Source organism: Petaurus breviceps, unplaced genomic scaffold (assembly GCF_028583685.1).
Source record: "Petaurus breviceps papuanus isolate PSGF00001 unplaced genomic scaffold, PetGlider_PUasm1.0 446, whole genome shotgun sequence".
Classification (NCBI taxonomy): Eukaryota; Metazoa; Chordata; class Mammalia; order Diprotodontia; family Petauridae; genus Petaurus; species Petaurus breviceps.
The window spans coordinates 3,414,322-3,430,311 of NW_027186338.1; the positions used below are offsets into that span (position 1 = coordinate 3,414,322).

A 15,990-nucleotide genomic window follows, 5' to 3' on the forward strand; every position below is an offset into this window, starting at 1 on the left:
TTTTAGACTGTTATATCCTAAACTAGTCCTAATCTCTTGTCCTGCATTGCCAGCTGTTTATTGGACATTTTGAACTGGATACCCTATAATTACCCTCAAATTGAACACATAATTCACTGTCTTTTCCCCAAATCCTCTCCTCTTTTGAACTTCCCATATTACTGTTAGGGATGTCAACGTCCCTCTTCCAGTCACCCAGGTTCATAACATGAATGGCATCCTTGACTCTTCTCTCTCATTCACCCCATAGTCCAACCAGATGCTAAATCTTGTCATTTTTTTCTCTGTCACCTCTCTTATAGTATGCCCTTCTCTGTATGCAGACAGCCTTCATCACCTCTCACCTGAGCTATGGCAGTGGTCTTCTAAATGTTCTCCCTGTCTTACTCCCAACTTCCAGCTGTCCTCCATGAGCTACCAAGGTGATTTTCCTAAAACAGATCTCCCTCTCTTCCTCCACTACCAATAAACTCTAGCGACTCTTAGTTACCTCCACCATTAAATATGGAGTCACTTGTTTGGCATTTAATGTTCTTTGCAGCCTGGTCCCTAGCTACCTTTTCAAGCTTCTTACATACTATTCCTCTTGATGAATTCTAGAATTTAGCTACATTGACCTTCTTGCTTTCCCATTTCCCATCTCCTTTGCTGTTTCTAATGTTTCAAATATTCTGCCCATTTTCTAACTCTTACAATCTAAGACAACTCAAGCAGCACCTGTTCCATGAGCTTTCTTCTTAATGGATTTTTTTGGGGGGTAATGCCTTATTAATCTTATTTTTTTATTTTGAACTTAATCAAAAAAGAGCATTTATGTATAAACAGCAGAACATAAAAGGGGATTGCATGTGAAACTGAATAATCACACTTATTAAAAAAAGAATTCCACAAGTTATTTTGAAAACTGTAGCTTGCTTATGTTACTTTCTGTGCATTAAAAAATGGCTTTCTTTTTTGTCACCACATTGCTAACCCAAATTGAGAGAGGGGGGAAGGAGAGAAAGGGCGGGGGTGGGGAGAAAGAGATAGATAGAGAGAGAGAGAGAGAGAGAGAGAGAGAGAGAGAGAGAGAGAGAGAACCCTTTAAAGCAAACAAGAAAAACAAATCCATATAGTGGTCATGTCCAAATGCATGGCTCTTTCTGTTCCTTGCACCTTTCACCATTCTGTTAGAAGGTAGGTAATGTGTTTCACCATACATCACTGTTTATTCAAGCCATTTCACAACTGATGAGTACTCACTGTTTCCAATTTTGTTTCTATTTCTTCTAATTCTGTTTTCTCCCTTTTCATTTTCGCTTCAGGATCAGGAAGTTAGTTTTGCTTGTGGCTATTCTTTGTTGTTATCCTTCCTCTTAACTACCCCCACCCCACACACATTCCTAGTGTGTTTTCCTGTTGAGTTTGGTGTATTTTTACAACTCTCTGTATGTGCATGTTCAACTCTCCTTTGTCCATTTCAGGTAGAAGTTAGGATCATCTGCCACCTCTTACTCCATGTTGGTATGTTCTTCTCATGTCCCCCATTTATGAGAAATACAAGTTCCACTTTCTGCTTCCTTCTTTCTAGTTAGTCCTGCTTTCCTCCTTTTACTTTTCCTTCCCTTTCTCCTCTTCAGATCCTCAAAACTAATCAACTTAATCCACCCCAGCTTCTCTGATTTTCTTATGTAAGCCCCTCAATATCCTTTGGATCCATTGAGGTTCTAAGGATGCTTGGGTTCTGCTCTCCCTATCAAAGTGTTAGTACTAGGTCATTATACAGCATCTTCCTAAACAAATGAATGGTTCTAGGTTTCTTGGAACTCTTGTGCTGGTATTTCCCATATTTTCTCGGTCCCTATTCAGGCTCTGAGCTTTTCAACAGAAATGATGGAAATTTCACTACTTTAGAGGCAGCTAGATGACCCTGGGGATAGAGCACTGGACCTGGAATCAGGAAGACCTAAGTTCAGATAGAACCTCAGACATTTGCTAGGTGTATAACCCTGGGAAAGTCACTTAATTCTGCTTGCCTCAGTTCCTCATCTGTAAAAGAGCTGGAGAAGGAAATGGCAAAATGACTCCAGTATCTTTGTCAATAACACCACAAATGAGGTCACAAAGAGTCTGACATGGCTAAATAGCAGTGACCTCTCTATTAAAGGGCTACTTTTTCCCTAGGGAATTGGAGTAAGCTTTACAGAGTAAATTCTTGGTTGTAAGCCTATGTCTCTTGCCTCTTGGAGTGTACTAGTCTAAGATCACCTTTGGGTTTTTTATTTTATTTTTTGCTTTTTGGAGGGCAACTGGGGTTGTGACTTTCCCAAGGTCACATGGCTAGTTTTTGTGGTAAGTGTCTGAGGCTGGATTTGAACTCAGGTCCTCCTGACTCCAGGGCCGGTGCTCTATTCACTGCACCACTTAGCCACCCAACCTTTGTTTTTTTTAGAAGTTGTCAGGTCTTGTGTGATCCTGATTCTGGTTCCTTGGTACTTGAACTCCATTCTGAATATTGGCCAGATTTTTTTTTTTCCTTTGACCTAGAAGCTCTGGATTTTGGTTAGGACATTTCTATGACCTTTTCCTTTTGAGATTCTTTTTGGGAGGTGATTAGTGGACACTATCTTTGCCCTTTGACTCTAATAGACCTGGGAAGTTTTTATTTATGATATCATGAAATAGTATCCAGTCTCTTTTTTTTTAATTATAGTTTTCAGGGGGTTTATGATTCTTAAATTTTTTTTCCTTAATTAATTTTCCTAGTCAGTTCTTGATATAGGATTTCTTGTATTTTCTTCTACTTTTTTCAATCTTTTCAATTTAACCTAATGTTTCTTGATCCCACGGAAGCATTAATTTATGTTTGACTACTATAACTTTCAAGAATTCCATTTCTTGGGTAAAGTTTACCTGTTTCTATTCTAAGCTATTTTTCTTGTTCCAATTCTTTCCTTCAGAGGCTTTTAATTTTCGGTTTAAAAATTTCTTCATTCCTTTTGTGTGGGGTACAGAGACCCTAACCCAAATTGACTACTCGGAGACCTCAAAGTGAAGATAGGAAGTTTTATTAGTATCTCGAGAGAAGCGGGCAGTCCAGTCTCTGGAACAATGCCCAGGAGAGGAGTCCGAGGTACAGAAGCAGAAACTGGGTTAAATAAGCAAGGGTTACACGCCCCTCCCAAACATTAATCTAATTATTACTAATGAGGCTCTAATTTTGTTAGATAATATACATAATACATGAGGTCCACTACATAAGCGCAGTAACAACCTCAGAATACTGAACTCCCTTAAGTCCAACCTAGATGTGTCCTTATCTAGGCCTGAGTGTCCCAAGACCGCTGTCTACTTTCTTATTGGTCAAATCCATCTGCTGCTGCCAACATTGCTTCATTTTTAGTATTACCTAGGAGTTCTCTGGGAACTCAAACTTCTTCCCAAGTCTTGTTGCATCAATTCTTGCAGTTCTGTAGAAACTTAACTCTTCTGCGGTAAGCTGGGTGAGAAGGGCTGACTAGAATAGAGCAACTATACAGAAAGATTTCTAGTTTCAAAGTCAGAATTTCTAGAAAATGGAAGCTTAGGCCTAAGGCCTAAGGACTTACTTTAGTAGATAGTCTCTGAGAAACCACACTTTTACCTTTCCCATATACTTTTAGGTATTCATGTCGTTCTTGTGAAAAATCCATTTTTTTCCTTTGAGTCTTGATTCCAGTTGTTACAGAGTTTCTTACTCTTTTTTTTTTTGGTGATCTCTGAATTTGCTGTAATTTTTTAAAGGTATTATATTCTTTGATTTATTTATCATTTCAGCTTTAGTTCCTGAATTGGAACTTTGCGCCGGGTTCCTCCCTTTCTGAACACTTGCAGGGTATGGTCAGTCCTACTTAGGTCTGGTTTGCATCCTCTGGGTTTCAGTGCTGGCCTTCACCTCCCAGAGCCGGTACTTCCCTATCTTTGAGGTTCAGAGTGCTAGGTCCTTAGGACCTTTTTTGGTGTCAGGGACCTTGGAGTCCCTGAACCTGATCTGAGCACAGTCGTCATGCTCTGGTCATGCCTACTCCCACCTGAGGTTCCCACCCTTGGGTTTTCTGACTTTGCTGGAGCTTTCCCAGAGGACCGGCTACTCTTAATGCCTTCAGGCACAAAGACCTTGGCCCTTCCTGAGTCCTGCTGAGAGGCTGTTGGTTTGTTTGCCTTCTTTGGCACTGGCTTTGCTGGTGGCTACCTTTCTTACTGGGGCTTCTGCTAAACTTTTTGTGCAGCTCTAGGGTGGAAGAAATCACTAGTCTTCTCACTGTATTTCTTGGTCAATATTCAGTCTGGTACAGATTTTAGGTTTTTGATGGGTGGCCTCTGTTCAGGCCTCCATCTTGGCTGGAAGCCCCAGGCAGCCTTTCTTGTGAGCTGCTAGTGCTATCCCTTCAAGAGTGACCATCTGTCCTCTCTGTATTGGTCTTGTATGTTCTGATTTACATATCCTGATTCCCATTAAAGTGTGAGTTCCTGCAGAGCAGAGACTGCTGATATTTTGTATTTGTATCTCCAGTGCTCAGCTCTGGGCCTGGTGCATAGAAAGTTCCTGATAAACACTTGTTGATGGATTGGTAACAATCCAGTGAGGTAGAGTGGTTTTTTATCCTTATTTCGCATGGTTGGTTTTTATTTGTTGGACATATAAACACCAGTTATTTCCCTGAATTGGAATTAGAAATAGACTCCTGGAGTCTGTACAGTGAAAGCAAAGGGAATATAGGTTTGACATTCATTCTGACATAGCTATTATTACCCTTATCCATTCTCCTGGCTTCAGTTCACAAAGAAAATGAACACACAGACAGAGAGAGATAGAGACAGAGAGGACCCAGACACACCTGTATGAGCCTGGGCAGATCAGCTCTCCATGTCCCAGGTTCCTCATCTGCAGGGTGAGGGGGCTGGTCTTAAGGACTTCTAAGCCCCTTTCAGCTTGAAATCTATCATCTTCTGGTCCTTTCAGGGGAAAATGACAGTTTTCACTTGCCATCTTCCTGCTTCCATCCCCAATTCCCTCACCCTTACTCACACTTTTTACTATTCCCTGATAATAGCACAGTGACGCCTTAGATTAGTGGCTTCAATCTATAGGAGCCAGAAAGTTCATTTAAGGAGTCCACCTAATTAAATGATTCAACATAAGAAATACTAATCATGATAATAATCATGATGATAAGAATATTTAATATTTAGATAATGCTTACTCTGGATTACACTGTGCTAAATTCTCAAGCAAATCTTTTATAGGTTGAATAAGGAATGTCTCACAGCCATATTACTATTTTAAAATCTGTGTGACTCTACAGCAATTAATAAAATGTGAATTAACTTAAATTTGTAGCTTTTTTCTTCTTTCTTTCTTTCTTTTCTTGGCATTATCCATTTTCAACCAGTAGATAACTTCTGGTCCAACTATCTGCTCTGGGGAGGGTGAATCCATGACATTTTTTAGAGGGTTTTCCTACTTGGAAGGGAGTCAACTGTCTTGGGAGCTTTAAAGGGGATGGTTAAGAAGTATTATTGGGGAATATTCAGATGTGCCTCATATTGGGGGTGAGGGAGGATTACAGTTGTACTTGAGATCAACAAGTTCTAAAAGTTCCAAAGCTTGGTCTTCAGCTCCAACAATAAATATATGACCCGCTCCTCCTAACTTCCTTTTTCTTTTTTAACTCGTGTCTTGGCATGGCCTTGATGTCAACTGGTTTCTATTTCCGTGGATTTGGCTTCTAGAATTTACTTCTCTAGCCCACACTTATGTGGTATGAGAATTTGGCTTAGTCAAGGATTTCCTTTATACTTTTTACAAGCTTAGTCATCTTGGGAAACATCATCCTTAATTTCTTTTTTAAAATAATATTATTGGTATCTTTTTATTACTATTATTTCCAAATAAACCCATTCCCTCCACAGACATAAAAGGAACCATCTCTCATAACAAAGAATGAAAAGGAAGGAGGAAAAAAGTAGGTCAGCCAAACCACCCAACCAAAGCTGACAATATATGTACATTCATAGTTATATCAGAGTAACTTTATTTCCCTGTTTGACATCATTACTAAACTAGTAGATGAGAGGAATTTTACGATAATACAGTCAGATGGGTTTAGATGGCAGGATTCGGAGTCATAATTAATGTAATTGTGGCAAGACATTTCCAGTGGAGAACTCCAGGGATCCATACCTGGCTTTGTGTTGTTTAATATTTATATGGATGTCATGGATAAAGGCATAGACAGTGGGATTATCGAGTTTACCCATGGTACAAAGCTGGGAGAGATAGCTAACACAGTGGGTGATAGAATTGGGATTCAAACAGACCTTAACATGCTGGAGTTTGGGGCTGACTCTAATAACATGAAATTCAGTGGATACAGAATGATGAGGGATGGCTCACAATAGGTTCAGCAGGAACTCTGATCTTATCTTAAGACCAGAAAACTTACGATTCAGTCTTGAAAGAATTCAGTAGGCCCAGGCTAACTTGGAGTCAGAGTTGTAAAAGTTTATTGTACACTTTACAGCAAGCAAGGGTCCTTAAGCTGTACAGCGGGCAAAAGTCCTTTAGAGGACCAGCAACCTCAAAGGGGTAGAATTAAGATTTTTATAGGAGAATCCATAGTAGAACCCATGCCAGTTATGCTAACTAGGTGATTAAGGGTGGGATTAGGGAGGAGTTAAGATGGGGCCAGTGTTTAAAGGGACATGCATTTTTAATGTAACTGTGCAGGCTTATTGCCCATGATTCACTGGGGAAAAGCCCAAGGGGGGGGGCTACCTGGAGGTGTGGTTTTAGTCTTGAACTGTCACTAAGTCAGCTATCAGTCAAGGGCTGATGGAGAAGTGCCCAGTCTGCCACCCATCAGTGTCATGTTTGACAAGATCGATGTCTGGGAACCAAGGCTAACCGAGACTCGGTGGATAATAGGATAAGGAGTTAACCCAGAGATAGGGTCCTGAAGGATTCATTGAGGCAGCCAAGGAGTCAACGTAGAGATAGGGCATGGAAGGGTTCATGGGGGCAGCGGGACACTATACAAGGGGGAGATAATAGTTGCCTGAGCTGGAATGTTTATAGATACTTTAGTGAAGGATTCATAGAAATAGTTTGTTATTGTTCCAAGCTGAGATACTTGTTGCTGGGCAGAGTTATTGCTCTGAGGCTGGGGGGGGAGGGGGGTGGGGGGGTGTAATGTCATGCCAAGGAAAGGCAACTTCCCAAGGTTCAGAATACCAGCATAGGTGCTCTCCATTTTATTCAGTGACAAACCAAGAACAGAGAAGGTCAAAACATGACATCATTCAAAATACAGCATTTACTAAGGGTGATTAAATAATCTCCAAGTACTACCCCACCCCAGGACCTTCCATTCATTCAATCAATTACAAAGTCCCTGTTCTAAATACTACTCCACCCCTAGGCTGTACCTTCATTTAGTCTACCACAAAGCCCCTCTACTCAAATGGAGATTAGTTTCCAATCTAAGTAAAATACATTCATTTGTTCAACCATAGAACACAAAAAGGTCAAAAGTTCCCCACCCCTGGATAACAATTGAATCTACCCCAGAGTTACATCAAGTTTAAGCACAGCACTTAATACCCAAATGGAGGTCTTTTCTTCATCTTGACACTAGGCAAGTTCTCAGCAATCTTAGTTCCTGGGGAGACAAGGCTTAGCAAGTGTAATGTAATGCCAAAAGAAAGGCAACTTCCCAGGTTCAAAATACCAGCATAGGTGCTCTCTATTTTATTCAGTGACAAACCCAGAACAGAGAAGATCAAAACATGACATCATTCAAAATACAGCACTTACTAAGTGTGATTAAATAATCTCCAAGTACTACCCCACCCCAGGATCTTCCAATCATTCAATCAATTACAAAGTCCCTGTTCTAAATACTACTCCACCCCTAGGCTATACCTTAATTAAGTCCACCACAAAACCCCTCTTCTCAAATGGAGATTAGTTTCCAAACATAGGTAAAGTACCTTCATTTGTCAATCACAGAGCACAATAAGGTCAAAAGTTCCCCACCTCCTGGATCACAATTGAATCTACCCCAGAGTTACATCAAGTTTAAACACAGCACTTAATACCCAAATGGAGGTCTTTTCTTCATCTTGACACGAGGCAAGTTCTCAGCAATCTTAGTTCCTGGAGAGACAAGGCTTAGCAAGGCCATAAGATACATTGCCAGTCCCTTCATGAATTTGTCCTCTGTCTGTAGAACAGTCCTAGAACCCCTGAACACATTAGCAAAGCCCTCTCCCAGGATTTCTGTAAACATACAACAAGAAAATCCTTCTTCAGGGCTTCTGAACCAACAGAAAGGCTCCCAGACCCCTGCAACAACAGTACTGTCCCTCACCAGTGGACGGTATTCATTCTGTCTGCAGGACAGTCTCCAGACCCCTGCAACAACAGTACTGTCCCTCACCAGTGGACAGTATTCACTCTCTGCCTGCAGGACAGTCGCAGGCCTTCTTAGCAAACAGCCAGGTTCCAGGACTTCTTCAACAAAAGGACAGTCTTTCACCAGTGGACAAATCTGGCAAAATAACATCAAAACAGACAGACAAAGTACCAGCAAAACAGCCATGTCTCTTCAGTCCTTGGCAGCTCAGGGGGCAGGTCTCAAAAGTCCAGGGCAATTCAAAGAGGCCACCAGCAATTCTCTTAGTCTCTCTCCTCTCCACGAGGTGCAGCTACCAAAAAAAGATCTTCCGCCTCTCTCTTGTGTCTCCAAATCTACGTCACCAGCTCCTCCCAATTCAGGACTTTCTTTTCACATCAACAAGCCCATCCCACAGGTGGGATTAACAAACTCTGGGTTTTAACACAATCAATTTGAAAACCAAGCCAATACAGGGGAATCTTTAATTGCCATTACTATCACAGCAAGGCCACAAGATACATTGCCAGTCTCTTCATTAATTCATCCTCTGTCAGTAGAACAGTCCTAGAACCCCTGAAAACATTAGCAAAACCCTCTCCCAGGATTTCTGTAAACATACAACAAGAAAATCCTTCTTCAGGGCTTCTGAACCAACAGAAAGGTTCCCAGACCCCTGCAACAACAGCACTGTCCTTCACCAGTGGACAGTATTCACTCTGTCTGCAGGACAGTCTCCAGACCCCTGCAACAACAGCACTGTCCTTCACCAGTGGACAGCATTCACTCTCTGTCTGCAGGACAGTATCAGTAGCTCTGAACCAACAGAAAGGTTCCCAGACCCCTGCAACAACAGCACTGTCCTTCACCAGTGGACAGTATTCACTCTCTGTCTGTAAGACAGTCTCAGGAGCTCTTAGCCAACAGCCAGGTTCCAGGACTTCTTCAACAAAAGGACTGTCTTTCACCAGTGGACAAATCTGGCAAAACAACATCAAAACAGACAGACAAAGTACCAGCAAAACAGCCATGTCTCCTCAGTCCTTGGCAGCTCAGAGGGGCAGGTCTCAAAAGTCCAGGGCAATTCAAAGTGGCCCCCAGCAATTCTCTCAGTCTCTCTCTGCCTCCATGAGGTGCTGCTTCCAAAAAGTTCTTCTGCCTCTCTCTTGTCTCTCCAAAATCTACGTCACCAGCTCCTCCCAGTTCAGGACTCTCTTTTCACATCAAGTCCATCCCACAGGTGGGATTAACAAGCTCTGGGTTTTAACACAATCAATTTGAAAAACCAAGCCAATACAGGGGAATCTTTAATTGCCATTACTATCACAGGGGGTGGGAGAAGGGGCAGAGTTAATGCTCTGAGACTGGGGGGGGGGGGGTAGTGTGATTTTACAGACTGATGTTACAAAGTTTTACAAATTGATGTTAAAATATAGATCCCAAGCACCCCATCATTACTGATGTTACAAATTGAGTTTACAAATTGATTTTACAAACATAGATCCCCAAGCACCCCATCACAAAAGAATCAGCCTCACAAGCTGATGTGGCCCTGGGGAGGCATGGAGGTCCGGCAGCTGTTCTACAAAGGATCTGGGGGTTTGTGCAAGCTCAGTAGAAGTCAGTGATGTGGAGTGGCAGCGATCCTGGGCTGCATTAGAGGGCATCATCTCTAGGAACAAGTCGATCCTAATCCTGCTGTATTCTGCCCTTATCTTACCTCAGTTCTGGGCACCATGACTCAGACAGTGGCCCCTGGCTGGTGCAGGCCTTGAGGTCATGAAATGAGCATCAGTTGAAAGAAGTGGGCATATTAGCCTGAGAAAAAGAAGACTTGGGGCAGGGGACAAGGAAGGGGAGGCATGCTGGCTGTATTCAAGTATCTGAATGGCTTTCACATGGGCAGGGGCTGGGACTGACTCTGTTTGGCCCAGAACCAGAAACAATGGGTAGAAGTTGTAAAGAGGCCAAGTTTGTCCAGGCGTCAAAGAAAACTTCCTGACCAGAGCTGTCCCAAGGGAATGGCTCGCCTCAAGAAGCCACTCTCTGCCTCTGTGGATCTGCGCCGATAGTCGGAGCAGCCCACTGTGCAGTGTATTGGGGCCGGTCATCTTTGTGGCTGAGTTGCCTGAGAGGGCAGGAGAGAAGGTGCATGTCTTCCTTTTTCCAGCCTTGCTCACTGTCATCAAATAGGATTTAGTTTGTCATTGTTCTCCTTTCTTTTTATGTTATTGTGTAGGTTGCCTTTCTGGTTTTCCCCTTTGGTCTTAAACTTCAAATCAACAGACATTTATTATATACCTTCTGTGCACGAGGCACGTGGACTGCTGGGACAAACATGAAACAGTCTCTGCCATCTGGGAGTTTCCTTTCCTAAAGAGGAGAGGGGATACCATGTGTACACGTGATTATGGGCTAAGGATGAGGAGGCAGAAAGCACTGGTGGCTGAGGGGGCGTCTGAAGTGGCCCTAAAAGGGGAATGGTGAGAAGGATGCTGAGGAAGGGCAACGAGTGAGGAAAGGTTATTGTCCAGAAATGAGGCAGTAGATAGAGAAATAAAGCATGTATTTGTACTGGGTCTTCCTGGTTTGGGTCCAAGTCTCTGCCCAGTAAACCACCCACCTGCCTTTTTTAGACAAAATAGTGACCTTGCTTAGGGAAGGAGGGGGCACTAAGGACTAAATCCAAGTATCCTAAAGAGTTTTTTGTTGTCTTTTACTAGCTTGCCCTGAGTCTAAGGGAACAGCCTTTTCCTGTCTAGGGAGAACAATGGAGGCTTTGCTCAGAATGACAGCATTCACTTTGGGTTCTATATCTGAATGCTATACAGAGAGGGGAGGGGTAGAGGATGGGAGTGGGAAAGGGCTTGACAGGTGTGTGTGTGTGTGTGTGTGTGTGTGTGTATGTGAGAGTGTGAGAGAGAGAGAGAGAGAGAGAGAAGGAGAATTCACAAGGATTTTGTTAGGGAGATAAGGCTTCAGTTTACCAATATACCTTACACACACACACACACACACACACACACACACACACATTCTCTAGCAAGCAATGCTATTCTGTTATGTTCTCAGAGGAAGGTTTGTACTTGCAGCTAAAAAAGTTCTACATGTCATAGTCTGTATCATATTATGTGCCATCTTGGGGAGGGAGGAGAAAAGAGAGGGAGGGAGAAAAATAATTGGAACTCAAAATCTTTTAAAAGTGAATGTTGAAAAAAATTTTTAAATAAAATATATTTTAAAAAATTCTTCATGTCAGATCTGCCCTTCTAAGTATTATTGACAGAGATGTAGCGTCTCAGAGACTAGACCATAGAAGCATTTTAATGATTGAAGGTTAGTCAGTGCTGCCAGGGTGGATGAGGAATCTGAGGCTCCGAAGGACGTGTACTGGGTCTTGTAGCTACTAAGGATCTGAGGTGGGATTCAGATCCTCATGTGTTCCTGACAACAAGGCTAGCACTCTTTCCAATATACTATTATATTGCCTCTTGTGGAAAAAATGGGGTGAATATTGTTAAGTCTAGAGGAGAAAAGACTGCATGGAGATCTGCTAGCAACTTTGACAGGATGGCAAAAGCTCTGGGTTTGGGGATGTACTGCCTCACACCAGGAACACCTGCTGTCCCTGGTGCCTCAGTGCCCTTGTCTGTAAAATGAAAGGATCGGACTAGCTGGCTCTCTAAGGTTCCTTCTCAGACTTACTCAAGGATGCTCTGACTCGAAAGGCAGCTTCATGCATGTCATGAAAACATTTGTAACTTCACTGAGGACAAACTGGGAAGGAATAAGCCAAGAAGACTCAAGCCAAACGACTTTAGATTCTTCCTTCAGTCCTTTGCATTCTTCCTTATGAGGGCTTGGGAAAGGGCACCAGACTGGACATTGTGTATGGCTCTAGATCTTTGGGAGGGCAGTGTATTAGTATGAGATGATCTGATCCGGCCTCTGCTTGGCACCTTGGTGCCTAAGAGGGGATTTTTCACATTTAGGGTTTCTTCTTTGAGGCAGAAAACACACCATTTTGGTGATTCCCAAATAAACCTTTTCAGTTGAAATAAATATTCTGAGAAAACCTTGAATGTGAAGCATGATTTTACTTGTTGCCTAAGTAAATTAACATCTTTTTTCCTCCCCTTCCTCTCTCACTTCCCTCTTCTAGCTCTCTTCCATTTTCTCTATTTTTCATTCCCTTCTTTTCTATCTATTAACAGCAATGCCAAATGAGTGTAACTATATGAAACTGAAGAGTGATTGCCCTCCCTCCCTGCCATGGTATGCCCAACCTCCAAAAAAAATGAGAAGACCCAGCCTGTTACTAAAAGACATTCTAAAGTAAGTTGATTTATCATAAGAATCTTGAAAAAAGATTAGAAAAAAATTATTCTGTGTAATTTTGAATTTTGGATACAATAGATTTTGATGGTAAGTAATTTTGATAACTTTGTGGTTAGACATATATTATCAGAAGTTCAAGTATTTATAGAAGTTAGGGTGCTTTACTTTAATTTACTTAATACCGTGTTTCCCTGATAATAATACACTGTCTTATTATTTTTTTTAGACAGAAAAACACCAGAGGGCTTATTTTCAGGGGAGGGCTTATTTTAATGAACATTGACAGCAATTTTAATAAACAGGTAAATGTGAACAAAAAAATGTACCTTTATTCAGTAAGCAAATCACTGGGGAAGAACAGGATGACGCGCTCACTGCTGCAGCTCTGATTGGATGCAGCTCAGAGCACGGCGTGCGTTTCACCCGTAGCAATCTCAATAGGGCTTATTTTCGGGGGAGGGCTTATTTTAGAGGAATCTTACACAGTAAGGGGAGGGCTTATTTTCGGGATAGGTCTTATTATCGGGGAAACACGGTAAGAAGAGTAAGCAGTTTATATGATTGAAATAAAATTGTGAAAACTGACCTTTTCCTCCATTCTCCCTTCTCCCTCCCTCCTCCTTTATTTCTCCTCCCTCATCCCAGCTCCCCTTTTACTTAATCTATCAAAGAATAAAATTAATGCTCTAATTCCTTCAGCTCCGTGCTGTCCAGCCTCCCATTCCCACTCCTTCACTCTTTTACTCTTGGGCTCTGCATCCCTTGGAGCTCAAGAGAACAAGAAAAAAAATCATTGCTTGTGGGAGAATGTGGATGCTGGCTCAGCAAACTCTCGACTTGCAAGACTTCAACAGTCTCCTGTATCGGACTGCATCAAAGTCTGAGAAGTCTGCTGCCTCTTGTATTGTGGAGAGTGTTCACAGCAGCGGTGCTTTGGGGGTAACATTTTCCATTGGCCCAGGCCTTATCATTACCCCCTGAGAGACCTTGGAAAATGTTCTAACCATATGCTTGCCCAAGGATGACAGTTGGGCATAAAGGACCTTGGTGACATATGTTAACATATGGTGCTGTTGGTGAAGCTCATCCTCATCATACTTAAAGATCAGTTCTTATTTAAAAAAGAAAAGAAAGAAAGGCCTACTCCATGCTTTTTTTCTTTCCTGTAGAACTGTTACTTCTCGATGATTTTTTTCATCCTTTGTTATAACAAAGAATTCCAACAAATCAAAACAAATGAACATGTCAGTTTGTCTGTCACCGTAGTCTTCCTTTAGCAACTATAGATCACCCCCTACCTGTCCGGAGGAAGGAGGCATGCTTTGCTCTCAGTCAGTCCCAGGAGGTCAGGCTTGGGCACTATAGTGATCAAAGTTCTGGGGGTTTCATGATTATTTTCTTTGCATTCTTGTGTTCATTTTTCAGACTGTTCTCTTGGTTCCACTTCATTCTGAATCAGTTCATACAACCTTTTCCATGGTTTTCTGAAAGTTTCTTATTGGGGTGGCTAGGTGGCACAGTGAATAGGGCACCAGCCCTGGAGTCAGGAGGACCCGAGTTCAAATTCGGCCTCAGACACTTGACACTTACTAGCTGTGTGACCTTGGGCAAGTCACTTAACCCTAATTGCCTCCACCCCCTGCAAAAATAAATAGATAAAAATTTATTATTCATTATTTCTTATGATACAATATCCTATTGCATGCACATCCTAATTATTAGCCCTTCCTCAGAATCAGGGTTTCCAGATTAACCTACACAGGTTAGGAGGTTGGGTTGTTATTTCACAGTACTTCCAAGGTGTAGGCATTCTCTCCCCTGAGGTAGATTGCAATTCATCTACAACTTGGTAGACTGTACAGAAAACATCATATCCTTTAATAAAATGGAATTTTATAAAAACACATTTTGAATTTCCCACCAGAAATTCCCACCATTGATCAAATTTCATAAATTCAATCAACACATCCATAGAACCAGCCTTGAAATGATGAAACTGGTTAAATGGACATTAAACTTTTGGAATCGGAGGGTTACTTTATGTGGAAAACAAGGGCATTGAATTAGGTAATCTAGACTCACTCCTCTCTAATCTTTCCTTCTCTTTGCCTTTGCATGGATTGTCCTCTGTGCCAAGAGTGCCCTTTTTTTCCCCACCTTTCTCAGTTTCTTTGAATCTCCAGCCTCCTCCCCAGCCCAGCTTGGCTACTTGCTACCTCCCCTGCGAAGCCCTTTTCACAATCAGATTATGCCCACAACGGTATGTAAAATGGATTGGAGCAGAGATGCTAGTTCAGAGGCCATATATTACCTATATGACCTTGGGCAAGTACTTCACCTCTGTGGGCCTCAGTTTCCTCATCTGTAAAATGAGAGGGGTGGACTCACTGACCTTGGAGAGCCTTCTCAGCTCTAACTGTATGATCGTTTGAGACAGACACAAGAGAGGCAAGCACATCAAAGGATGGCCTTTCCTGATTCTAGAGGAGCTGTTTACTCTTAAATGTTGTCTATTAATTGGGCTTGATAGCTCCTAGTGTTTAATTGTTCAATAAAGAAGCCATTGGTATTAGGTCATGCTTGCTTCACTGGACACTGCCCAGGGCCTCTAGCTGTGCTATATATAGACCCACCTACCAGACAGCTTTTAGAGAATAACTGATTCTGCCTGGGTGGTGGGGGTGGGGGTGAGGGCGGGGGTGGACTAGGGTTTTTCTGATCTAAGGAGGATGTCGACTCCATACACTTTCAGCCATGCACAGTAACAGTAACCTCCCTTCAGCTGAGCAAATATGAAAAAGCCGAAGATTTGGCAGGAAACAGAAAGTGCTCCTTGAACAACGGTGGCAGTTTCAGCGTGGCTAGCAGAATTGGAATTGTTCTACTGCTAACATATAGCATTAAAGTAAGCTGGGTGTTCATCTGGCCACGCATCTGTAGCCATCGTCTTTCCCTTTTCCCTTTCTTCCTCTTTTTATCCTTCTGACTCCATTCTCCCTGCTGTTCTGCACTTTCCATCAGTACTTATGGAGGGTGTAGCTTGCAGAGATACAGCTTCTAAGCAGCTCGTCTCCACAAACAGTAATTCCAGTTAGGGATTTACTTTTCTCTCCACTAGCCACTCTCTCCCTTCACTACATCTAAGGTTACTGGCCCTTCACTGTGTGTAATAGCCTCCCCCTCTTCTCCCACCACTGCTGTTGTCACTAAGGCCCCCTTCCTGCCCCTTGGGACCCCT

The 15,990-nt window shown here is 42.3% G+C and overlaps 1 protein-coding gene across 2 annotated transcripts in view; it reads left to right on the top strand.

Moving 5' to 3' along the window:
* The window catches only part of ST3GAL5 (ST3 beta-galactoside alpha-2,3-sialyltransferase 5), a 73,787-nt gene that overhangs the window by 17,461 nt on the left and 40,336 nt on the right, over positions 1 to 15,990 (top strand). For both annotated transcript variants that reach the window (XM_069101073.1, XM_069101070.1), the window contains exon 2: positions 12,629 to 12,749. In XM_069101073.1, coding sequence (XP_068957174.1) covers positions 12,629 to 12,749 — 121 coding nt within the window. The remainder of the gene's footprint in view (positions 1 to 12,628; positions 12,750 to 15,990) is intronic.